This window comes from Gallus gallus, chromosome 2 (genome assembly GCF_016699485.2).
Source record: "Gallus gallus isolate bGalGal1 chromosome 2, bGalGal1.mat.broiler.GRCg7b, whole genome shotgun sequence".
Classification (NCBI taxonomy): domain Eukaryota; kingdom Metazoa; phylum Chordata; class Aves; order Galliformes; family Phasianidae; genus Gallus; species Gallus gallus.
In genome coordinates, this window is record NC_052533.1 from 134538698 (window position 1) to 134565936 (window position 27239).

At 40.7% G+C, this 27239-nt stretch overlaps 1 protein-coding gene across 2 annotated transcripts; it reads right to left on the reverse strand.

Annotated features, from left to right (window-relative positions):
• Positions 1 to 1666: 1666 nt before the first annotated feature.
• On the reverse strand, positions 1667 to 25616 carry RAD21 (RAD21 cohesin complex component). 2 transcript variants are annotated; one of them, NM_001030950.2, is made up of 14 exons: positions 25496 to 25616; positions 17770 to 17943; positions 15676 to 15805; positions 14238 to 14337; positions 13513 to 13619; positions 11968 to 12171; positions 11250 to 11375; positions 10937 to 11059; positions 9470 to 9693; positions 8968 to 9133; positions 8456 to 8607; positions 7105 to 7254; positions 6015 to 6098; positions 1667 to 3488 (listed from the first exon to the last, which is right to left on the reverse strand). In NM_001030950.2, exons 2-14 carry the CDS (start codon positions 17911 to 17913, stop codon positions 3297 to 3299), a joined length of 1902 nt encoding a protein of 633 aa, NP_001026121.2. In that variant the 5' UTR covers positions 17914 to 17943; positions 25496 to 25616; the 3' UTR covers positions 1667 to 3296. The 2 variants fall into 2 exon arrangements, with proteins under 2 accessions (NP_001026121.2, XP_040534651.1); XM_040678717.2 differs by having other exon boundaries at positions 25404 to 25616.
• Between the last annotated feature and the right edge of the window lie 1623 nt (positions 25617 to 27239).

A 27239-nucleotide genomic window follows, 5' to 3' on the forward strand; every position in this document is an offset into this window, starting at 1 on the left:
TTTCCTTTCACCCACCAGAGAGAAGTCATTTAGAGAGCAGTGTGGGGATAGTAAGCACTGCTGTAAATACTTCAGATTTCAAGAGAGGACAAACCTGCTGCCTGCAAAGATGGAGCAGTAACAGAGGCATTCACTGCACTGTACCACACCAGTGAGGGAAAGGAACTGTCATAGCCAAACAAGTTGGAGACATTCCAGCCTGAACGACAAAGCAGAAAGGAACATTTTAAAGCAAGGGTTCCAATCACACCTAAGTTCCACATAAGAAGACTGAAGACATACTTGGAGAAGATGATGCTACTCACTGAATTGCTAGGAGAGAAGTTTTTATTAGATCAGAAACCAACTGAATGTTACTGGTTGATTCTTATAAAGTTGTTTAAACCATTATGTGAAGAGTAACCGTAACAAAAGGCAGATTACAGCTTTGGGAGTTTTGCTTCAAGTACTGCAGTATCTTTGTGAAGAGCAGCAACCATAGGAAAAGAGAAACAAAGTAATGCTGCACAACAGCACTTCTGCATCTCACATCTGCACAGTGAGATCAGGAAAATACACTTCTTGGAGATATGAGAAACGCTCGTATCAGAGAGCAAATGCTCTATCACGATTCCTTTGTCCTTGCTCAACAGGTCATCACTATGCTATTGTGAAACCTGCTTTCCAAGAAATCTGTTTCTCAGTATTACATGCAGGCCGCGTTCAATAGTGCTGAATGTGTAACAAATCCTCTGCACTACAAAGCAGACCTTGCAAAGAATCCTTCAGATTATGCTTAGTGCCATCAGGAGTACATCTTTGTGAAGTCAATTTGTGGTGAGGATCCCAGTGGTGCAACAGAGTGCAACGTTGTTGACAAAAATGTCACGCGCCTAAACCAGAGAAAACCGCAGAGAAGTCACCTTTCATTGTGGTGCCATGCTTTAGTATCTCCCCCTTAGAAAGTTTTAACCAAAGAAATGAAGAAGTCTTTCCAGCACAGATAAGCTGCACACGTATGCACATACTCAACCTGGCTCAACACAGGCCAGCCTGCAAACGTGAAGCACAAACAGAATGAGTTGCTTCCACAGGTGGCTCAAACTCAAAAGCAGTACAGTCACTTCTGTGTGATGAAGTTATCTTACTGGATCCAGGCTGGTTCTTCAGTTCCCAGAGACAGCACGAATCAAACAGAATTCATTACCCCGGGTTCTGTATAAGCTCTGCAGGTAACCTGAGGGACTCGATAGGAGATCTGCTGCTTCCACAGGCTTGGATCCAAGTGTTTGGATCTACAAGGACCACGTATCTTCAGAAGCACCGACATATTCACAGAGGCAATTCTAGAAGAAAGAGAACCGCAGAGCTAAAAGAATTCAGGCTGGATATGTTCTGGCACTGGGAAGGGACTGGCATGGAGATGAATCACTTTATAGACAGTCTCCTCTAATTTTCCACACAGACATTCCTAGCATAGAGCGCCTGAACAAAACCACAGCACGGCCACTAAAGACAGTTTTCCTTCTTAATGGTAAGAAATCTGTTTACACATTCAAGCTTTACATCTCCCCAACAGCTATATCAGTACAATTCCACTTCTAACACCACAATAAGCTATCTGTAAACACGAGGTCCCTGCTACAGAAGTGAAAGGTGTTCAAAGAAGATACGGAGCTCACACATGACAGCTTATAACACAACTTTTATTAGAAAAGTTATACATAACAGCATCAACTATTTTCAAGAATATTAACCTTGAAAAGCAACAAAACCAGACTAAAAAGTGTAACGAGAAACGAATGACCTGTTCTATAATTAAACATTCAAGTTATCTACAATGTCTCTTTTTACAAAGGGGAAAACCATGGTTTTACAGGCACGTCATGTTGAAAATAAAGCTGCAGTAATTTTATACAATTAACTTTTCCAAGGATTATTAAAACATGATCATCATGGAGTCGCAGATTTTTTCTTAAAACATTCACATAATTTTACACTTCTGTATACACTGAAATTTCAGTCCCAAAATTACACCACAAAGTGCCCACATTAAAACCAGAACCTTCAGTGTGAATAATTTTGCCCTAAAAAAAGTTAAGACAGGTTTCCATAATCAACATATTCACATAATTTCTGGTACTACTTGATCCGACAGTAAAGCTTCACTGTTCGTATGTAAAAATCAAACGGGACTTCCTTTGCAAATCTGATAAAACGTTTGGAACACAGGAGTGTGCATTATTGGAAAAATCAATACTAAAACCATAAATATATCCAAAGAGTCATTAATACGCTACACAATTAAGCAGAGCTATGCCCGTCACACTCTATATTCAAGCTTGTTGCCCTTTCAGTACAGGTGGTATCTGAATGTAGTACCTCTACAGAGGCAATCTGTTCAACTTCTTACTCTTATCCTCATACGCCCGCTTCATAAAAATCAGATAATTTACAATCTAGAAGTTTGTTTTAAAAAGTCTGGAGTTTATATACAGCTCAAACAAACCTAAAGTATTCTGATATCTTTGAAGGTTTAAATGAAATGACTAGAGTTTTCACTTGATGCTTATTAACAGTAATTAGCCATTAACAGTAGTGGACTGTAATGAGGTGATAAGTAGAAAGTGATGTTTCGTCTAAAATGCTTAACACACATTCAGTCCTTTCATTTATGTAATGGTATCACTCCCAAGAAGGGCTTTCCATAGACACCCATTTCCCCTTAGCATCAAGGGCTACAAAAATCCAACTGCAAAAATGCAGTGACAAAGCAAGCTGACGTATCAGGCACTACCTTTCATATTGGCAGCTGTAAGAGACCCACAGTATGCACAAAGATCTAAGGAAGGGGAAAAAAACACAACTATGAGAAGCAGACCAAACATTTTAGACAAGTTTGGCAAAGTTTTTAATCAGACAATAGGTTGGCCATTTAGGTTTACTTGTAAAGGTTTTAAAATATCACTATTGAATTAACTAGTCAAATGATAGTAAGACATTGTCATGATACTCAAACATTACATGCACCAATATTGCACACATCTGCTCTGCCTTCTTAGCACAATCTTCATCCGGGTCCTTGAGCTGCCTGGTTTCTGCAGCTGGAACTCAAGCCTCCCACCCCAGCAGTTTCACTAAAAATTTAAGTGGTAAATTTAAAATACAAAACCCAGGTAAACCCCGAAAAAACCCAACGAGGACTTTAGACAGACAATAAAATCTAAGTTTTCTGCAATGGTCTTGAGGGCCCTACAGATGGGGCAATACACGTACGCACTAGTGAAACAAACACTAGCTCTGTTGTATCTAACCATTCAAATAATATGAAATCTGGGACCGGGTGTTGCGATGATGTCGCTGTAAGGCTCCTCCTGTGTCAGCTCTATAGCTTGTTGCTTTTTGAGTACCAGGAAACTGTAGAATTTCGCAGCTGCTTGTTTTCTATTTGTATTTCTGCACAACTCAAGCAAACTGATGGATTCTGCTCCAGTCTTAGCAAGAGCTCTCTGAAAAACACAAACATGATAAGGTAAATTAAAAAAAACTGCATACAAGCGCCAACAGCAATTGGCAAGGTTCTGTTTGTTATCAGCTGAGGGATGCTGGGAAGGATCGTGACGGACTCGACACTGGGCAGGGACACTACAACACGTACATAAACTCCACATGGATCTTATCTAAATGAAACCAACTAAGATTGCCAAAGATGGGTGGAAAAAAACCAAAGTCTCGAGGCCACATATTCCAGAAACACTGTAGTATAACACAAAGGCTTTGGATATCAACAGCCAGCCAGCTTTTTGACTACAGAACAAGTATTTCTGAAGAGAAACAAAAAATCCTGTCGCATTTCTCAGAATGAAAAGAACTCCAAATAGAATCATGAACTATTGTTTCAAAAAATAATTCAGGAGCTCAGGTTCTGTAAAGAGGCATCATTTTTCCAAGGTGAAAGCCTGTTTATTTCTAAAAATCCTCTCTGTCTGAAACAAAGTACCCAAAAGCTGTTTATGTTTTTTTCTAAGACTTGGCCAGAATATAAAAGATGCAGGGAAATACATTTGTTTGCTGCCCAGAACAACTACTAACATCTTCAATTTAAAACAGAACCATCAACCATCTACTTTGGAATATCTATGAGATGAAAAGATATTAAGCTGGCCAAATGAAATTACTTTATATTAAACAGATCCTAACTTTGAGTCTCATTACGGATTTAATGTTTCAGCTATCCAGCCTGATCCTTTTTTGGGCACATGGAGGAGACAATCAAACAAAGCTAGATGTGGCCCAAAGCAAAATTCTGAAGCTCTTGTAAGAAATCCATGATTAAACAGAGGAAAAAAAAAGAAGGAACATTACCAACTAAACATCTGTACACTTTAAAAATTATTTTTAATTGACAGCTGTACTGTTTTTAGCTGGGACTGAATTAATTTTCCTCATAGCAGCTCATCTGGTGCCACGCTTTGAATTTGTGATCAAAACAGTGTTGATAAAAAACCAATGGTTTAGCTGTTGCTAAGCGGTGCTTGCACAACATCGAGGCCTTCTCTGTCTCTCATGCTTCCCCCAAAGCAAGAAAGCTGGCAAATGCACAGGATGTTAAGAATAGCCAAAGCCACAAGAGCTGACCCCAACTGATATGGAATATCAACTACTATTCTATACCATACAATGTCATGGTGAATAAAAGCTAGGGGATAAGAAGAAAGGGAGGGAGTGTGGGACATGTCTACAGTTACTGTGTTACTCTGCTGGAAAACAGCTGACCATCTGCCTGCTCATGGGAAGTAGTGAATGAGTTCCCTATTTTGCTTTGCTTGTACAAGCAGCTATGCTTCACCTGCTACATCATCTTTACCTCAAACCATAAACTTTCTTGTTTTTACCTTCCTGATATTGTCTCCCATCCCACTGAGGAGTGAGGAAGTGATGGTGTGCTGCCTAGCTGCCTACCAGGCTTAATTCATATAAGCAGTTTAAAACAATCTTAAGCTTGCAGAATTCTTGCAGGCAAGCAAAAAAAACTGACTTCAGTCACATTAGTCTTCAATGTCACATGCTCAGAAATTTGAAGCTTTTACTTGATTATGTATTTCTGAGGAAACAGAAATTACCACGAAATCTTGGCTGACTGAAAACTCAGCAACTTTTAAAAAACCCCACAACTATAACAGAACTTCAAAGATACAACAGTGACAATGAGCTTTTATCAGCAGATGGAGACTAATTTCACCCCAAGAAAGATGACTTTGGAAAGCCAGATTAGAGGGATGGGATTGACACTCCACTGAAACCACAATCTCAAGAGTTGCCAAAATAATTAAGGGAGGAAATGGGTAGGAACCACAAACCAGACTTAAAAGCAAAAGGCAGACCTACATGCAAGCAGACACGAGTTTGCGCTCAAATTTAAGTATATACTAGAGGCATTCAATTTTCTTATCAGAAAAAGCCCTTTAGTTCTAGCAAGAATCCATTCTACAAAAAATTATCTGTCCTGCAGACTGACAATGGCAGTCTGAAGCCACCTGCTGAAAAGTAATGCTGCACTTCAGAGCCAAGGTCATATTCCCCCAGTTGCTGCAGATGCAGCTTAGCACAGCACAGAAGTTTTCAGACTATTCCATCTAGAAGCAAACATCCCACAGAACAGTTTTGTTCCTGGACCTTGACGATGTTTGCCTATTCTTACAGAGTTCAAAAGTCAGGGGGTGCTAAGGTTTCATTGCAAGAACACAAACTCAATTATTCCAGAAACTGCATTTCTGGGAATCTTACTTGTGTACGAAGTGTGGCTGGAAAACACTTAAGTGAAAAGCTCTGTTTCAAATGTTATTTGAAAAAACGTGGCAGTTACATTATGATTTAGCCAGTTACAAAAATAATTCCCTCCCTATGATAGAGCTGGTATTCCAATTCTGTATCTTCTGACAATAAAGCCATTACTTAAACTTTCACCCCAGGTCAATAGCACCAGTGGGCACGTTCAAAAGCTACTTTAAGAGAAAATAAATGACAATGCGTACCTGAAGCCCATGAAGCATTTGTTGAGTCCTCTTGTTCCATCTCCGTTCTTCTTGATCCTGATCACCCCCTGTGCCATCTTCTTCCTGCAAGCAGCCAGAACTCACATTTACAAAACAACAGATCTTCTCATGCACCAGGCTCTACAAGAGGTATTTCTACCTATCAGCGCAGCTTTCTCTTTTCATCAAGACAGACACAATCTAACCAGGTATGGACAACCTGACTCTCAGGGTACAGCCAGGAGACTTAAGAAATGGGACAGAGGAAGACAAATGCTTAAGCTGATGTATCACAGTAAGGTTGCATGCCACTACGACTATACCTCAAAACGTTATGCTGGCAACTAGCAATACGAAGAAGTTCAGTCATGATGGCTTAATGAAAAGAAAAAAGACTTATCTAATCTAAACATAATATCAACAATTCTTTTATTTGCAAACATTAATAAACACTAACGTTCTTATTTCAGTGTGGAAATGGAGTCACTGAAGAAGGAAAGCAGGTTGCTAAAAGCTGCAGAAGGGAACTGTGTTGTTAGAGAGGACTACGTCCAATGAAGCACTCAGAACAGTGCTTGTTTATGGAAGATGTACTGCATATGGCTTTTAAAATGCAAGTTATATTTCAAGCCTGCAATTATAAAAATCACCATGAAAGCAGCACATGCAAGTAAGTATCTTTGTTTCCAGTCTTAAATCAAGTACTTCAAATTGAGCAGAAAACACCACCTGGACAATCTTCTCTTTTATTTCTCAAAATTAAGTCAAGATGTATTTCTTCATTTTGATTGTACTCCCATAAAGCAACATTTCACTGCAAACAGCAACAGCTTGCTGCATTACTAAGAAAATCAAAGTCCAAAATTTCTTGCATAAGGCATCAAAATTCAGAGAGAATGGCTTAAATCCAACCACACGAAAAGAGAAGCACCCAACTCCCAAGAGAATGCGTGTGTGATTCGTAAAACGGTCGTGCAACAACTACACTTCTAAACTTTAACTTTTCCCAAATAAAAAGCTAACATTTCTTGTGCCACTTCTTGAATACAAAATCGAGCAGTGCCAGGGAACACACAAACTCCGCTCTTACCTCCTCCTCTTCCTCCTCCTCTTTCTCTTTTTCCTTCTCCTTCTCTTTTTCTGGTAGAAGTTCCAGCTCTGGTATTAGCTGACAGATGTTCTGTGGCTCCTCTGGAGGCATTTCTACTGGTGGTATTTCCAGCTGTTGCGATGGTGGATGCTTTAGGAGTACACAGTACAGATTAACAGAGCATCACTTTACTGGTGCTTTTACAACAGAATACTGACACTACAAAACAGTTTCACAACATCCAAGTCTCTAACTCTTCTCTTAGCCATTTATAAGAAGTTTTGAAAAATGAGAAGCAATGTTTTTGTTGGTTTGCTCTCCACACCTGCATTTTTAATCCTTTAGGCTTTACTCAAACAAAAGTTATGGAAACACTAAGGAAAAAGTCTTCCCAGCCAAACCACTGTTCTCGTTTCTTGGATCAGCACACATAACCAGACGCAGTGCTACACAAACAAACTATCTCAGTCAACAAGACACCTTCAGAATATCAATGTCATCCCTAGCAATACAAGAAGGGCACAATTAAGAACGAGACACTCTATAAAGTTTCTAAGCATTTACTTCTATCTGAGAGCATCATACAGCAGGTACCTCAAAGGTATGTTTACCTAGAGGCCTGATCTTGTTGGCATAACCCAAGTTACCCCAAAAACACATCATCCACTTCAGCACAAACAGTTGATACCAATTTCATCCAGTGCTCTGCTTTTTATAAGACCACGTAACATCTGTCTCATTCAACAGCAAGTAACCTGTAATCCCATGAGAAACGGGATAAGAAGTTCACAAATGTGAGAAAGACTGCACAATCTCAGACTGTTCCTTCTCACCAGGTTAGCATTCAGAAAGAATGTAACTTTAACTTTGCACTTTTCTACTCCCCCTTGAAAAATACAGTTTCAGTTCATACTGCAGAACAGCTTTTATAGAAGGGGCAGATATCACACTGTCTAACCATAACTCAGGGAAGAAATCTCTCCTGAAAGATCAGTTCTTATTTGAACTACTGACAGTGGACCATTGAGAATATCTTCAAAAGGGAAGAATCTGTGTAGCTCACACAATCCTTTCTAATATACACTTGCCACAGCAGAAGGTCTTGACATAATTTATTCCTCGAAGACTTCCTTTGGAAGGAACACCATCAGTTCCTACCCCATTTGACTTAAGGGGAAAGCTTACACACACTTTCCAGAAAAACCCCATAAAGACCACTCTCAGAGATTCTGGTATTACTCCAGTGTATCTTGATAGCAAAGAAAGTCAGGCCCTCAAATTTGTGTCACATTCTGCTCAAATGCATTTTCCACTTCTCATTAAAACTGAAATTAAAACAAATAACTCTTACAGGTAACACTGGTTCTGGTTCCACTTGCTGCAGTTTGCGTTTAACACCAGTTTGTGGCGGTGGAGGTGGCATAACAGATTCATCCAGGTTGGTCCTGCTGCCTTCCATCATTGACTCTTGTAAACGACTTGGCTCTTCCAGAATTGGTTCATCTATATTCCATAATAAAAACAGTTCTAGTAATGTAATTTCAAAGAGTACTGATTTATCTAGGTCCAATCTGCTATTTAGAATGAGGTACCCTAACAGACTGCATAGCTTCTGCAATGACCTGGTACAGATCTGTACACAAACTAATACAATACCCATTTAATCCACTGGATCAAACCAAATCTGTCTTCTATTTCTAGAAAAAAAAGCTGTTTTAAGTCAGGGACTGCATAAAAAGCTAAGCAAGCAATTAAAGTCCTTACTTCATTATATTTAGGAACTTAATATTAAGAACAAAGGAAAGAAACAAGCTCTGAAGGAAAGCAGAGCATCTTTGACCAAATGACCAACGACAAACAAACCAATGACATCTCGCTGCTGTTGCTGCTGCTGCTGTTGCTGTTCCTCTCTGGGCACCTCTGGGTTTTCAAAATCTTTAAGGAACTCATCAAGGTTGTCAGCTTCTCCACCTTTCCTCCTCTTTCTTAGGTCTTCTGGAACCAGGGGTGTCAGACAACGAGTAAAGAGCTACAGGAGAAAGGTTAAACTACTCACTACTGCAGCTCTCAGTGTCTTGTCGCATAAAGCAATCACATGCCATCTTTCCTTCCCCCTTTTTAATCTCCTCTCCAACATTTAAAACAAAAAAATTATTTCTGTAACTGATAAATATTTTAAGCATTGGTATTTTATGTCATTTTTAATGAGTCTTTCTTTAAAAAAAAAGAACACAAAAAGCAAAAACAAGAAGAAAAATGAAGAATACTCCTGTCACCAGATTGTAACTCAAATACTGGTGTTTACCAATGAGGCACAATCCTGAACACAGCCCATTTATAAATTAATTCATACAATAAACATTACCTTAAGTAGCCTGTTATTCCACAGAGGCTGTGCAGGCAGGGAGAAAAGCTTTTCAACTCCTCCAGTTTCTTTCCACATCATCAGTTTCTTCGTAGGGGGTGCCAAGTCCAACGTCGTAACAATATCAGAGTAATCACTTAACTGGGCTCGAATGGTCTTGCTATCCAACTCTTTCACACTGTCCACAATGAGCTTTCTCTTCCTCTTTGCTTTGGTTTCCTTGACTGTTGAGATTTTTTAAAATCAGTGAAGGTGAGCTCATCAAGACACCAAACTGTAGTAGAAATCTTACAGATTCTCTATAGGCCTTACTTGCCCACATATAATGCAGCCACAAGAATAAGGAAATGTTAGCAATGGAAGGTATGAAAGCCTAAAAAGCACTGTATCAAATGTTAATCACTACAAATACTGTCCCACAGCCTACAAATTCTTCTGGGTACACTCACAGTCTAACTGAATCTTTCTTATAATTGTCAATATCCTTAGCTGCATATGCCTCCTCCCTCATGGTTTATTTGGATGGTGTTCTTTATGAGCAAGTCCCTGAGATGTAAGGTCCCATTGGCCAAAAAATGGAAGTATTATAACAACTTTTTTTTTTCCCCCTTAAGCCCTATGTGAACTTTGGTAATATTAATATGGGTGGTTATCATACCTGAACCTCTCATCCTGTTCTAGAAGGCTTTACTATAAACTGTTTACAGCCTGGCCCTTGGCAGCAGACCCTGAAGCCCTGGCAAATGCTGTCTTTGCTGGTCCCAGCTGATCAGCTAAGCTTACCACCAGAGGGCAGTGCCAGGGCTTACTAACTGGTCAAGCAGTAAATCAGTCTGGAGGTCCAAATACAGGACAAACTATATATATGTATTTTAACAGATCTTAATTTTATTTTACTTTTTTTTAAGTGAAGCTTAAGTTAAAGCAGGGATCTGTTTATTCTGAACCAAATGCAATATCATTTAAAGTAAGCAAGTGTCTTGCATTAATGAAATTCTGTCTTTTTCTCTACTTGCTAGAGCTTCAAATAAAGAGATTAATCTGTTGGATTCAGTAATTCATAAAAGCTATACTAGAAAAAAGATCACTCCTCTAAGCAGCGTTCACAATTTAAACAGTCACTCCTGGCCATCAAAACTACCACAGTGACAATGCTGGTGCACTACAGTCACTGCATTACAATTGAAGACATGATAAGGTCTTTTCCAATTCACTGTGTTTTTTTTTTTAACTCCACGCGTTCCTCAAAAGTTACAAACCAGTGTACTCCAGGATTACTGAAACAAGTTACCTGTCCAGAAACACTAAAAGGTCCAAATTAGGATAAAATGAATTCAGCACTCAGTCCTTGGTTTCTTTCTCAATTGAGAAAGAGTCAGTAAAAGTCCTAGACATTCATTTCTACTCCATCATACTAAGGTGGGCTGTGAAGGATCCAAAGAAAATATTTCCGAACAGTTTACTTACCAGTTATGTCAATAGGCTCCAGAGCGAAAGCTTCTTCTTCATTGGGAACAAGAGTTGTCTGATCAGTCATGGTTGGTAATGGTTCAACTGGATCTACCGAGTCTGGGCTGTCTGGTCCACCCACTGGCAGTAAGAACAAATACAGTGTACTATAATATCAAAATAAAAACTATGCTATGCTTCCCATCCTCTCTCTCTTAAAATGGTCTAACACATTTCATACATACGTTCAGTTCAACATCCCCCCAAGGAATTACATTCTTAATTAAATTGGTTAAAAACAATTCAAGTTCTAGCCTTAGCTCATACTCACTTGATACATTATCATCGTCATCCATATCATCATGGGGAGGTTGCTCTGGCATCATTACTCCACCTTCTGAGAGCGCAGGTGGGTCATCAAAAATACCACCATCATTATTACTGAGAAGTTTGTCATCTGAAATGACCGCATGAAAACATCGTCGGTTTTGCCCCCATAAATTCATGAAGTACAAACAAGTTTATAACGAAGCATGGACGAATTTAGGAGAACACAGATAAAGATAACGCAAAAGTTAGAGAAACCTAATTTTCAATGCTGACATGAAAGCCATCACGAGTGATTTTCCAAGGCAAATTTCAGCTCCAATTCAGAACTTGCAGATAAACTTTATTATAATACACTTGCCACGTATTTGCACCTTGCAAGGTTTCTTAGTACTTGAAGTAGAAGTACTTAATATAACTTGTAACACATTAATGAAACCATTCCAAGAGTTGTATGCTGTTTTTTCTCTAAAGAATGTTACTTTACAGAATGGAAAAGCTCTGGATGATTTAGTTATACTTGATTTAAAAATATACAGCAGTGTATCTGGAATGTATTGTCTATGCTGCAACAGCACTCATAAACCAGAATAGTACTGCTGAAAGCACAACTTAAAGAGGACCAAAGTAACACAGTAAACAACCTCCTCGTCCTCCTTCCCAAGAAAATATTAAGGTATGACATAGGATACAGGAAAAATATACTAATTTCTCAAACATACCCAATATTCCACCATCATTTCCTTCTCCAAAATTATCATCTTTGTATTGGTCCTCATATTCCAGGTGATTAGCTTTCTCATTAAGGTGACTGGTGCTCTGTTCAGGTTCCAGTAGAAGATTGGAAGCACTGGTGCTCACTAGCATGTCATCTTCAAATGCACTACCTTCTCTCATCATCTCACGATCATCCATCCCAAAGTCACCTGCAAGAGTGATTTCACAGCTGTAAATGCTGAAGAACCGGTATGCGAGTGACCTAACGGATCGATCAAGAAAGGTTCACTTGTAAGACCAAACCTTTTCATTGTTTTAATCCTGTTATTTTTCATAAAGTGCAAATTATATTGAAACAAACATTTCCACAGCTACTTTAATTTCACAGTTAATAGGCAAAAAAGAAGAAATCTAAGGATCCTTAAGAGTCGGAACGGACCTTTAGGCTATCTAGTCCAACTGCCCTGCAATGAACAGGGACACCTACAGATCAAACAGGGTGCTCAGAGCCCCATCCAGCCTGACCTTGCACGTCTCCAGAGATGGGGCACCTACACCATCTCTGGGTAACCTGTTCCAGTGCTTTACTACCTTTATTTTATAAAACTTTTTATTCTATCCAATCTAAATCTTTCCTTTTAGTCTGAAACCATTTCCCCTTGTCCCATCACACCAGATCCTGCTAAGGAGTCTGCCCCCTTCTTACTCACCCCCCCTTTCTTTAGATACTGAAGGGTTGCTCTCAGGTCTCCCTGGAGCCTTCTGTTCTCCAGGCTGAACAGCCCCAGCTCTCTCAGCCTGTCCTCATAGGGGAGATGTTTCATCCTTTGGGTCATTTTTGTGGCCCTAAACAATGCTCATCAGTACTAACAGCAAAAATACTGTTTAAACAATTACAGGAAAAAACATCTCCTCTTTAAAGCTTTCTGAAACTGATGTTATTAAGATCTTATAATCGAAGACTACTTGAAGTTATATCCTATGCCTTGAGATGGAGTTGCATGTACAGAGACCAAACTGATTTCAAATCAGCAATCAAAACTCAATCTACATTTTTAATAAGATATTAAATTATTGATATTATTACACTTCGACTATCCAAAGGTAAATACTTCCCAAATAAAAATTTTCAGGTTTTGATTCAGATCTTAGAACACTATCCTTGAGCAGATACTGAAAGGAGCATCAGCAAACCTGCCACCACTGACTGCTCCAGCTTTAGAAAACTCCTAGCATGTTTTGACTGAAAACACACCTAGAACTCAAGTGACAACTGACTTTTTCACAGCACGTATTAAAATTAATATTGATATAGTATTTTACTAATTATCATGACAGAACATCCTTCAGCTTTAGCTAAGCAGCTAGAAGCATGCTGGGGACTTTCTGGAAACCTCAACAACATAAAAACTAAACATATGGAAACACATCAAGTTTGATCTGATTTGTTTTTGTACTTACTAGCAGGAATTCTGTAGTAATTGTAAGACTACAACTTCACAGTTATCAAAACTAGCTTATGAACAACATAATAATATACAAGATTTTACCAAAGTCATTATCCTGGAGGATACTGATGTTGCCTACTTCTTCTCTCATTGTAATTTCTTCCACTCTACTCTGGTTCAAACTGAACTGCTGGGCCACATCAATATCACTTAAACAAACAGAAGGCAATTATTAACATCTCCATTAAAAATAAACAAATAGATAAATCCTTAGATAAACATGAAATTCCTAAACAGTTCACTATACGCTTAAATCAATGAAAAAGTGGACGACAAACACAGAATAGAATGTCCTACTTGAATCACTGAGACTATTAAAGGTTAAAACCTCTAACTCAGGTTGTGCCATCTTCAGGAAAACATGTCAGTAACCTCTCTTTCAGCCTTGTTATGCTGGGCCATTAACCTTGAGACCAATTTAATAACTAAAAACAGTACTGCCCTCCTTCAACTCCAAGAGCTATTAATATAGTTATGAAAAATGTATCTAGTAAATGTACTAAGTTAATATTCAGCTGTGTGTTAAGGCACTGTTCTTAGAAAAGCATTTTTTTTTTTTTGCAATTGAAATTTAGTATAGAATCCAAATTGAGTACAAACCAAATGGACCATTTATTAAAGCAAGCCACATCCCAGAAATTCCATTACAAATAATACACAAAACAGCAGCCCCCTGAATTTCTTAAAGGCTAAGAAGTCTTCAACCTGTATACTTGCCATGTTTACAGATAACTCATTAAGAAGTTGTAAGAAAAGCATTAGCTTACTCTAGGTCAGGAAGTGGTTGGTCAAAATCATGAAACTCTTCAGGTAAGGTAATAGCATTGTAAGCAGCCTCTCTGTTTTCCTCAGGCAAATCAACAACCCCTGCAGAGAAAAAACACTCAGGCATGAGTTCCCATTCCTTACAAGGACAGCATTTTTCCCTGTGCTTTCACTGAAGCCGTTCCTTCATAAACTTATTGTCTTTAAATTGTTGAGTTGAAACTATGCTAAACACCTGTGAAGAAATCTTAGATAATGTAAGCATTGAGATTCAGGCTAACATCAAAACACCTATTTATCAAGCTGACATACTGAATTGTATAACCCTGTAAGAACCACACGCTTTGGGTCACTAAATGTTTGTGTAGCACAGTGCTGAGCCACACAGCTAATGCAGGCATTTTACGACATCACAATACTACACAGGTATCTGTTAATGTAGGTACCTGTTAGGAAATCACTTGATTGCGATGCTCCAGATGAGATACATAGTTCTACATCTTGGTTTGTGCTAAGCAGTGACAACACAATAACTACTCTGCTTCTGGTCATGTAGTCCGTTCAATTAACTTCTGAAATCCCAGCACAGTACTTGGATCACCCACACAAATCTGCTTCTTCACTGAAAATAGCTAAATGATCTAAACCACATCAGTGTTTGGTTTTTGTCTTTTTTAATCCTCCTGAGATACTTTATCTGCTATTCTATGGGCAACATCACAGCAAAACAGAACTGGCAGTAAGTAGTTACTTAATACTATGTAGAGCCAGTAGTAACATTGCCCCTGTTTAATTCAAAAGCTTAGAGGTGAGGACATCTGCAGGGAAAATGCAGATTCAGCTCCTTCTGTAACCAGTGGGAGATCTGAGCTCCATGTTCTGCCTTCTGACCCACACAACACAGGCCATTCTGAGGTACTGATATTTCAGAAACACTGCCAACTCTGTTTCCCTCCACAATGCATAATCAAAGAATCACCATCCAGTGTGCCAGGAACAAGCATGACTCCACAAGTTTACTTGCCATAGTCCCTGGTTAGCAACTAAGAAACTCAGCTGTGCTCTCAGGGCAATTTGATAGCTGACTAAAACATGTAAGCAATTCTCAGAGCAAACAAGAATACCACAATGGTTAAGCTGCAAAGTTAGTAAACTGAGAATAGAGACAAGTGCCTCAAATTGTTTCAAGTCAGCATCCCATTTTTTGAGATTCTTTTACTCAATCAACCCCAATAGGAAAAGATTTTGTTCAGAATTCAATCAAAAAAATTCATCATACAACTCATTCACATAGCCAGCTTGAAGAAACACTAAGGAAAATAATCTGTAATTACCCTATATAACTGTAGGTAGTTATTGCATTACGAACAGGAAGTAGAATTCTGTATCACCTTAAAAAGGGTTATAAAACTTCAGAAGCACTTGGACAAAGATAGGTACCTGGACGAAAAGCCATCTTAATCTTAATGAAGGCCTCATTACAGTCTGCAAGAAGGTATTTTGCTTTCCTGTGGTAGATTCTGACAACACCTAATAAGAGATGTCCTGAAGTTCGAAGTGCCATCTTCACCTAAAAGAAGATTACACAATCAGTGATTTAGGTGTAGCCTTACCTCTTCCCTATGATTAAATCTGCCAGCTTTGTATGAGTTTTTCAGTAATACCAAATATTCCAAATAAAGATAAAAATCAGTAGAAAACTCTAAACAAATACTGAATGAAAAGTTTACAGTTTCAGATGATACTCCGTATATTACTCAAGGATAAGCAGGAAAATGTAAGTAAATTGTAAATTGGTGAGAATCTCACTTAAGGAATTTCCAAACATTGCTGTATAGCTAAAAAAAAAAAAGGCATCAAATCACAGAATCACAGAATCACTCAGGTTGGAAAAGACCTTAGAGATCATTGAATCCAACACAACCTAACCATCCTACCCTAACTCTAACAACTCTCATTAAATCATGTCCCTGAGCACCACATTCTAATGGTTCTTAAACACATCCAGGGATGGTGACTCAACCACCTCCCTGGGGAGCCTATTCCAGTGCTTAAGACAAGACAAAAGACAAAATCCAATTCACCATATCCTTTACTGACACCTTTGTCACTTCCGTTGTGAAAAATAAATAAATCAATCAAATTTTGGACAGTCAGAAATTACGATGTGATTAAGCTGAGGTGTGGTTAAAGACAGTGCTGTGCTACCTCTCCATCATCTGTCCTTCAGTTACAGAGCAAAGCAGAACAGTGGAAGACGAAAGACGTTCATAAACAAACACTGTCACATTAAATTAGCTTAAATCACTCTCCTCCTTAACCTAAATGTTTTGCTGTGTAATTGAGTACTTCATGCACTGAAGGAGCCATAGGAAATCTCCAGAGAAGGATTCTTCTTAAATGTCTTGGTCTGAAAGAACACCTGATTTGTGTTGAAGAAAGATTAAACCTTAAAAAGTCTAACCTCAAACTTCACGAATACAAAACTGCATACATTATCTCACATTACAGCAACTGATGAAAGTCTTACACCAAGTTAAACATATGAAAGAGTGCCCAGCAGTTTCTCCTTTTTCTGAAAGGAGCTCTCAAATGAGTCCACAAGCATCCTCTCCAAATCCTTCCAGGGCTGGCACTGAAGGAAATGACTTTGTACTAGAACAGTAAGCATCTCTGCAATTGTATTATAGGTATCTCTGCTTCAAAATGGCAGTTGTTTCAAAATCCAGATTAGCATTATTAAGACACTTTTGTTTGATTCAATCAAAAGAAAAGTAAATTTTCTTTCTTTTTTACATAGGGCCTTTCTTACTCTTAAGGGACAGAAGTTATAACCAAATCAGTGAATGGGTATTCTTGTTTTCAATGAAAAGCAGTGAAGAAAAAGACATGAAGAACACAAGTCCCTCAAAATTCCCCCTGGTTTCACAATAACTGTACAGGTGTTATATTCTTCCAGTTTTGTCCCTGTTCACTTTCCACAAAAACAAGCAAAAACCAAAAGGTTCAAAAGCAAGGCTTCTACATTACCCTGTAATATTGTTATTGAATGAAAACCTATCTTCACAAAGCCAGTAACATTACAAGCTATTGTAAGTCTTCACTTCTTTTTGTTGTTGATAAAACGTCTGTTTTGTACTTTGGTCACAAGCATATAAACAATATTTCAAATATTATTTCTGCAGCTTCCAGAAACAACAACTCTGGAAGCACAAAGGCCTTTAAGAGATAACTTTGCAGATAAGTTCAGGCTTCCTCTTCTGCAAACATCTGCTTCTAAAGGACGCACAACATATCAAGATACAAATTCTCCATTTACACAAAATAAAACATTTTGTAACTAAATTGCATGATACTCTAGTATTAGAAAATTGACAAGAAAGTAATCTTTAGAATCATTCAAAAGAGTACTTCACATCTGAAGAGATCTTTTCATGCTTTAGAACAGCAACTCTAAGCAACCGAAATAGTAACCACCACCTGCACAATTTCTTTTCAGTACAAGATAACATTACATCAGTGTAAAATAGATACCTTTGGTGAAATGATACTCTCCACGCTGCTCTCCAGATTACATTCAAAAACATGGGCTTTGGTTAGCTTCTTATCCCAGTGGGCCGCTAGCCATATTTTGGCCAGCGGCCCACGCTTGCTCAGGACAAAGTGGGCATAGAACATGGTCCCAAATGTCTAGATCGAAGAGCAAATCTGTAAATAGAAAGGCAAATAGAGAGAAAGAAAGAATTCTTGATGAGTAACATCCTTACAAACATACTCCTTATGTTTGCTTTTCATTCATTAAGATCAAAGAATTCGTATAAAACACTTACGAGGCCAACACTTACAGGTGTCGGTTATGTAATACATTAATTTTGTGCAAAGAAAACATGAAGCAGGAAGAATGGTGATCAATCAATGCTCCTTCCACAGACTAAAACCATTCACATAGCTTTAACATGTTTACCATACTACAAGGAAAAAAAAGCCCTTGAATATTTACCAGAATTTATGACAGTAGCAAACTGTCAGAATGAAAACAGACATGTACCAGTTTTCTTAGCCACAGTGGTCTTCTACCTCTTCCATTTCTTTCTAGTCAAGCTTTCTCAGTAGCCACTACTATAATATATATTGTTTTAGCTAAACATAGGACATTCTAAAATACAGTGGTCAACTCTGCAGGCTGCTCCATGTTTTCTTAAAACAGAAGGTACTACTCTATTTCTGAACAGACTGCCAACCATCTCAGAATCCTCTTAGTAGTATTTCATATTTTTTATGCAAGTGATGAGGAAACCAACTGCATCACTCCAAACTTCCTGAAGGCTTCACTTCTTCCTCCCCCACCAGAAAGTAAGACTTCCTTCCTCTTACCTAGCAGCTACCTGTTTTCTACTTATAAGTACCTCCTTACTGCTGATAAAGACACCAGCATATAAAGCCATGGGGAAGCAAGACACCATGAATTCTTGTGACATGAAGCTGCTAATATGTGCACAAGGTAAGCATCTGACTCAGTTTAACTACAAGCTAGAGGTAACTTTGCTTTGCAGAGGTAGAAGATTCTCCACATACAGCTTCTCTAGCACTACCCATATCAGGGGAGGGGGGGAAGAGAGGAGGATATGGAAAAAATGGGAGAAATGCAGCAAGAACAGCTGAGGCTTTTGAGCACCAACACCGCAGTAAGCAGGAGCAGTTTAGTTTGGGCAACACAAGCAACATCAATTTCTAACCATTAAAAACAAGTTTACAATGTGTACCAACACAATTTACAAGCAAATAGGGATCACAGTGAAACACAAAGCCTTGGTAAACATGATAGCCAGAGAGAGATTCTCACCAAGACAACCGCTAGATGATTGCAATTAGCTCGCAGGTAAAAGAAACAAGTTTCACAGCAGCTATAACAGAGCTGTTGGTATTTATGGTGTATGCTTCATAAGAAGCACTTGGCTCAGTGGAAGCAAGGCCAACCTCTGCATATCCGGGTAATAAGTGAAAAACTGCATATCTAGGAATAGATTCCTGAAAGTAAACATCAACCATTTGAGCTTTGAGCACTAAATACAGAATGGAAACTCTTCTGTTGTCCAAACAATTATCAAACTTATCTGTCTAATGAACAGGCTGGGCACCACTTCTGTCCATAGCCAAGAATGGACACAGTACATGAGATGTAAAGAGAACAAAGGCCATGTTCAGCTGGAGCTAACATAGTATATAGCAAGCATTACAATTTCTGTTATGAGTTCACAAGACAGGTGTCAGTCGTAACAGCTGCAAATTAACAAAAGTCAAAGTTACTTATTTTTGTGTGCTGAGACTGTGTGGGCTTAAGAACAGCACTGCACCAAGCTAGAAATGAGCAAGTTTCTCTAGGAAGCAAAACAAAATCACTTTGGAAGTGCTCTTGGTCAGTAAGAGCTTCCTTTCCCTCCTCCTCCTACTGGCTTTTGGAAAACTTCACGCCGCCCCAAAGGCCACTGGACAATTCAGTCCCTCACGCATTTTCAAATGTCTCATAATACTTTTGAATACACAGAGACATAACTTCGTAGCACAGCATTTTTCTAACGGGAGTTGCACTGCCCTGAGCAAGAGGCCTGTAAATTACCCATAAATGTGAGGAGGAAGAGTGGAGGAAAGCAAACACACACTTAACAAGACCTTCCAACAGTTGGAAAAGAATGTACATTGATTCACAGAGCTTGGTATAATTGTTCGTTAATACATTACAATCATTAAATGGCCTGGCTGTGACAGAACTTCAAACATACTATAAACCGTAAGCCTGAAAATGTACCGAAGATTTCCTGTCAAACACAGAACATTCTTTTAGAACTAATGAGAAGAAGCAACTTATCACTTCAAACCCTGGATAGCAGTGATAATGTAAGCAGATGGCTAAGACTTTGAGAGGAAGCAAGTTGCCCCTATAAATGGGGAGGTCAGTTATACCACAAAGTTGAGGGATTTTTGCTTTGACTTTCTGAATCAGACATTGCTAACAACTTCTGTCTTTCAAAGAACTGACAGCCCAAGTCAAAGTACTCCCCATAAGGGGACTTAACATATGGGAATGGGTTTTAAAACGTATGCTCTATTAGTAATTAAATCAAAGAACAGAGGCTGAAAACTATTACACCACAAAAGCCAATCTGCTTGCACTGCTTCTTAGGTTTGACTCCTCTCAGTACCAGAATTATGGCTCAAACCTAAAACTCACTCATCTTGCAGACAGGAAGAATATATTGCATGCATATGGTACTTATGAGGCAAGTTTGAATCCATTATAACTAACTTTTGACAGAGGCTGTTTCGTTTCAGCCATTATTGAAGCCTCTCCACAGCAAAACGCATCAAGAAAAACCACGAGCATCAGAGTACAAATCATTTAAAGCACTTTAAAATGAACTACTGCCAACAAATAATACTTCTGTTCAAAGCCACACTATCTTCCCATGTCACAGTAAGGAGTCTCTGCCACTTGGAAATTCCAGATGACCTGCTGTATTGTAATACCTAGCTTCTATCAGCTGCACCAAACGTGTCTTCGCATGTCTCAGCTGCAGCAGCTCAACTGTAGTTGTTCAGAGCACCAGCACAATGGCTTACAGCACACCCCAAGGGCTGCCCTTACTTTCTTCAGATATTTTTTCTTTCTTTGCAGGTAATTATTTTCCTTACTTTATTGTTTGACCTTTAATACACAGGGCAGTATATCAATGCAGTGGCATAAAATAAGGAAGATTTTCTGGTGTAATTTAAGGTTGGGATCAATGTTAAAGGCACTAGAAGTTTTTTTGGAGAGACTATTCACGTAGACACACAGAACATCTGTCTTTGGGTGCAAAAGCAACAAATAGGAAGCCACAAAAGAAAAAAGGGAGCTGATGGCTCTTAAGAAGATTATAAGGTAAAATAGCATTGGCAACTTTTGAAATTGACTAGTTTTGAGGTCTTGTTCCATAACTCATCCTAAGAACTTCCAGCACTTCAAGAAGGACAGGAAAATGAACATGGTAGAAACAGTATGTATTCACACAAGACCAGCTGGGGTCAAATCCCAACCCTGCCCAATTGCGCTTTTAAGAAAGCTTCAACTTGATTTTAATTCATTTTGAATTTGCTTCAATGAGCTGTTATGTTACCGTCAACGTTCAAGTTCCTCTGCCCAAACCTTGCTCAACAACTGCATCATCTTTTAACATTTTTCCTTCTGCAGAAGTATTGAAGTCTGTAATTTTATATACAAAATAACTGAATATGTAAAGTGATACTAATACAGCTCAGACAGTTCATTTTGCTATCTAAAGTATACAGCAACTGATCCTCCCAAAAAAGCAACCAGAGAGCTGGGCGGTCAGTACTTGTGAAACTTAATCTGAAGCATGAATTCAAACTTACAGTCATAGAATGAATCACAGAATGGCCTGGGTTGAAAAGGACCACAATGATCATTGAGTTTCAACTCCCCTGCTATGTGCAGGGTCGCCAACCACCAGACCAGGCTGTCCAGAGCTACATCCAGCCTGGCCTTGAATGCCTCCAGGGATGGGGCATCCACAACCTCCTTGGGCAACCTGTTCCAGTGCGTCACCACCCTCTGGGTGAAAAAATTCCTCCTAATATCCAACCTAAACCTCCCCTGTCCCAGTTAAAACCATTCCCCCTTGTCCTATCACTATCCACCCTCGTAAACAGCTGTTCCCCCTCCTGTTTATGTGCTCCCTTCAAGTACTGGAAGGACACAATGAGGTCTTCCCAGAGCCTTCTCCAAGCTAAACAATCCCAGTTCCCTCAACCTTTCCCCACAGGAGAGGTGCTCCAGCCCTCTGATCATCTTAGTGGCCCTCCTCTGGACCCGCTCCAAGAGCTCCACGTCCTTCCTGTACTGGGGGGCCGCAGGCCTGGACGCAGTACTCCAGACGGGGCCTCACAAGAGCCGAGCAGAGGGGGACAATCACCTCCCTCTCCCTGCTGGCCACCCCTTTTTAAGTCTTCTGCATGTTGAAACAGTAAGTATATAAACTCTGAAAAGCACTCAGAGTTGAGCACCATCTTCCAACACACTCAGAAGTGTAATAACAGTTGACAGTTTACTGTCTTAAAAAAAAAGCTTATGAAGATGAGAATTTCTCCACTGTAACCCGTTAAATCTACTTGTCTGCTACCCTACTAGGCCATGTTTACATAAACAAGTTCATAGGTTGAGTCTTGTTGTGTCACCTACTTCTGTTCCTGTCACAAGGCTATCCTAGAACCAAAGTGAACCACGGATCAGCAGACACCTTCCATATTACAGTTCAAAAATCAGACAGTCATTATAATTTGTCTTTGTGCTATTTTTCTACATCAATTTATCTGCTTTTTTTTTCCCCTCCTTACATTTTTTTCCTACACTGCTTCTGTTTCTTTATGCTATGCCAGTCCCAGCCCTGTTCACCTGCCGCACCTGGAGCTGCCTACACCTCCCAGGTCCAGAAGGTCTCAGTCCCGTAGTTGTACATTTGATTCTTTTTTATGTCATAGTCCTCCAACATACAGTCCTTACATGCCTACACCTTCCCTGGTGTGGGCGCAACCACTTATGCCATTTCACCAGCAAGTTCCATTAGCACACTGAACACCTGACAGCACTGAAAAAAAATGATCAGAGGATCAGCCCTTACAAATTCCACTGGGAACTGCAATGAATGGACTTGGGATTGTTCAATCAGGAGAACAGGAGGCTCGGGAGCAACCTTGTCACTCTCTACAACTACCTGAAAGGAGGTTGTGATGACATGGGAGTCAGCCTCTTCTCCCAGGTAACGGTGGTAAGAGGAGAGGGAATGGCCTCAGGTCACAACAAGGGAGATTCAGGTTGGACGTTAGGAAATACTTCACCAACAGAGTAGCCAGGCGCTGGCACAGGCTGCCCAGGGAGGTGGTGGAGTCACCATCCTGGAGGTGTTCAAGAAACATTAAGATGTTATACTGAGGGCCATGGTTTAGTGGGAAACATTGGTGGTAGATGAATGGTTGGACTGGATGGTCTTGGAGGTGCTTTCCAACCTTGGGTGATTCTATGATTCTAACTGCTTAGAGCTCAGTCTGCTTTCACCTCCTTTCTTCAATAAACTTTATAGTTCTCTTGTTAACTCACATTTTTCTATATTTAATACATTTCTCTGTGGCAACTCCAGCTTTATGGAAGTTCAATGATAAGTCACTTCAATTTCTTATGTCCACAAAATCAATTATTCAGAAGATGAAATTGAACTAGCCCAACCTGACATACTTTTGATATACACATAACAGCATTTTCTATTTGTCCCCAGGTTTTACTTTTTTCCATCACCTTACATTCTACCTTCCTATGCCAAAGGTTGTACTACTAGGTCTGCAACTGCTCAAAACACACTAGTTTGTAGGAAATGCATTCACTGTTCTCCAGTCACAATATACTACACACCTACATTGCCAAACTGCTAGAACCAGCACCCACTAACTCCATCTAATGCAAACAGCAGATCGTTCAGAATTCTCATTGTCTGAGGTTACTGAACCTTAGGAATGGTTTTCCTTCAGCTGTCCCAGCCACAACCTCTATTTTACTAGCAGGTATCCTGCCCTCCCACCCAGATTCAGCATGTCCATTTACACAGTGGAAAAGATTATTTGTAGGTCCTACCTCAACTATCCGAAACCATACATTGAAACTGTGGCTCCAAGTCAAAAGACTAATGATCCAATTACAGCAATCAAGTACTAACACACTCTTTAAACGTATGTAAGTTGATAAAGACAACAGACTTTATCAGCCGTTTATTTTTTCCCCAGCAGATAACCCAAAAAATCTGACCAGAGAAAACCTGGTTCTTAACATTTGGCCTTCCAGTTAAACTCATGCATCAACTGTGCAACTACTCTCACTTCTGGGGGAAATACTGTCATATCTGAAGTAGAGTAGCAGCAACCTCGATGGTCAGACAACAGTAATCTGTGTGGTAATTTCAGATTACTGGAGGTCTCACAAACCTTTTGCTCCTCCTTTTGTGTCCCCTCAGCTTCCTCTGTAGTAAATATTTGGGATCTGTTTGTGTGGTGTTTCCAAGTTCCATGGAATATCAAACACGCAAAATGAACGCTTACCACCCCACCCCGATCCTAATGCTCTGATGTTTCCCCATTTGTCACGTAATTAGTTTTACACAGGATGACGTTAACAGAAGTATTGTGTGCTTAACACACACATTCACACAATGGGGGCCTGCATGCTAACTTCCCCAAATTTACAGTATTTTCTTCTAAGCATCTGAATACAACCAAAGGTCATTTTAACCCTAACGGTACCATGCCAATGAACCACACAGACCCCCACCTCTTTTGTTACCGACACAAACACGGCACTTGTTCTATCATAGAATCGCTAAGGTTGGAAAAGACCCACAAGATCATCCAGTCCAACCATCCACCCATCACCAATAGTTCTCACTAAGCCACGTCCCTCAACACAACATCCAAACATTCCTTGAACACCTCCAGGGTCGGTGACTCCACTACCTCTCTGGACAGCCCATTCCAGTGTCTGACCACCCTTTCAGAGAAGTAGTATTTCCTAACGTCCAGCCTGAATCTTCCCTGGCACAGCTTGAAGCCATTCCCTCTAGTCCTATCACTAGTCACACGAGAGAAGAGGCTGACCCCCAGCTCACTACAACCTCCCTTCAGGTAGTTGTAGAGAGCAATAAGGTCTCCCCTGAGCCTCCTCTTCTCCAGACTGAACAATCCCAGCTCCTTCAGCCGCTCTTCATAAGGCCTGTGCTCCAGACCCCTCACCAGCTTTGTTGCCCTCCTCTGGACACGCTCCAGGGCCTCGATGTCTTTCTTACAGTGAGGGGCCCAAAACTGGACACAGTACTCGGGGTGCGGCCTCACCAGTGCTGAGTACAGGGGGAGTATATTCTATACCTCACAGAAGCCTATAGACAATCACAGAAACTCCCAGAGTGCATCAACCCCGCGGACCCTCACTCACTACTGCTCCAACACCGCGGCCGCCGAACCCCGAGCCCCGAATCCCCAAGGAAGCCCCGCGGCCCCGTGCCGGGGTCACCACCGCCCGTCCCGCTCCGCGCCCCTCCGCCTCACGCCGCGCTCCCCGCGGGCCGTGCCCGTACCGCCACCAGGCCGCAGCGGCGGTGCGGCTCCCCCCGGCCCTAGCGCGGAGCCGCCGTCCTTCCGAGCGAGCGCGGCCGGTGCCGCTCCTTACCCGTGTCCGGGGCAGGGAGAGGCTGGCGTGGCGGCTGGCCAGGCCGGGCTGGGTACCCGTTGCACTTCTCCGAACCCAGCCGAACCGCTCACTCAAACAAACAAGATGGCGGCCGGGGCCCTTCCTGCCGCCCAAACCCGCCGTTCAAATCGGCAGGATGTTTACTGTTAAACTGCCCCCCTGCGCCCGGCCGCGCCGCCGCCACCGCGCCTGCGCGGCGAAACAGCCGCCACGGGGCGGGCACCCAGTAGGAACTGTCGAACTGCGCATGCGCCCGGCCTCGCCGCACCGCGCCGCCGGGAGGGAAAGGGGCGGGGCGGGGTGGGGGAATGACGAGGGGTCGGCTGAGGCGACGGAGCGCGCGTGCGCACTGCCGTGAGCTCAGCTACGGCGTCTCGGCGGCCGCGGGGGGCGACGGAAGGCGGAAGTGGGGCGGGTTCAGTTGCTATGGCAGCGGCCGGGCCTGGGGAGGGAAGGTTTCGTTCGCAGGCCTGTGTCGGCGTTGGGTGTCCCACCTTGCGTGTCCTCTCCGAGCCTAGCAGGGCCCTTTGGGGGTCGTCCTCGCTTCACGTTGCTTTGCCATCTCCCGTTGCCGAGCGAACACCAAAACCTCAAAAGCAACGCTTACTTTTTAAGTTAACCTGTAAAAAAATGGCTCTCACTGAAAACGCGCATCCCTCTTTATGACCTACTTCCTTCAGAAGATCAGCACACCAAGGTGTGTGAGCTCTGTAGCACACTCCTGGTATCCAGGGCACTGCAGGCGTTGCTTCTGTGCTGCTTTGTCGGCAGCTTTGGGAACACCTGTGTGACCTATCATGGTTTTTTCTTTGTTTGCAGTCGTTGAATTGCTACAGGATTTGTCATTGTTTGCTTGTTTGAAATTTGCCAATCTGTAAAATAGAGAACTGTGGCTGTAGCTGAACACAGACAGGAGACCATGACTGCCAAAAGGAGAGGGGAAATGAGCCTGTTTTGGGGAGCAGGATCTTCTGGTCTTCACTCTGAGGCACCAGGAAGTCTCACGTTATGAGTAGGTAAAGTAATGTTATGGATGAACAAGAAACAGGTCTCAGCCCAAAGGAAATCAAAATACATACACTTTATTAAATAACCCTTCTGGAATAACACATTTCAGGTAACGAGGCACCATCTTCAGCCCTTCTCCCCCCCAGTAAATAAATAAATAAATAGAATAGAATACCAAGAGTTTCTTTCTACCAATGATCTAAAAAGTTATATTCCTAGTTGTAAATATATCAGATAATGTATCTTGATAGCATCAAACAATAATACATAAAAATGCATAAACTCAGTTCTCTTCATATTCTTTCCCGCCTCACCTTTGCAGATTATAGCATTCGTTTCCTTTAATTAGGTCTCATTAGAGTTTGTTGGCTATCGTAGTGTTTCAAGTGTTTTTTGTTTGTTTGTTTGTTTGTTTTTCCTGCAAGAAAGCTTCTGGTGTACCACCACTCTTTATTTGCTTCTCTGTCTATGTACAAATTGATTTAGTGGTTCAGACACTGAGCCAGCAAGTGTGTAGGTTATAGGAGGTTATCATTTACTGGACCACAGTTTAGAAATTCTTAAACACTGTAACAGTGATGATAGGCTGGACTGTGTCAATTCAAGCATCTGCTGAAGGAGTGGACTAGCTGAGTGTACTATAAGAAAAAAGCCACTCAGAGGAAAAAAATAAGCCATACCGATCATGCATTTTTCTTCTTCAGTTTTCTAGTTA

Bases quoted from the DNA above. Each gene is read 5' to 3' on its own strand.
- RAD21 (NM_001030950.2), bottom strand. From the start codon at position 17,913: ATGTTCTATGCCCACTTTGTCCTGAGCAAGCGTGGGCCGCTGGCCAAA. The intron at 9,134-9,469 runs GTAATGTTTATT...TTTCTCCTGTAG, and splicing joins GGAATAACAGGCTACTTAAG to CTCTTTACTCGTTGTCTGAC. The intron at 7,255-8,455 runs GTAAGAGTTATT...GTACTCCTAAAG, and splicing joins AACCAGAACCAGTGTTACCT to CATCCACCATCGCAACAGCT.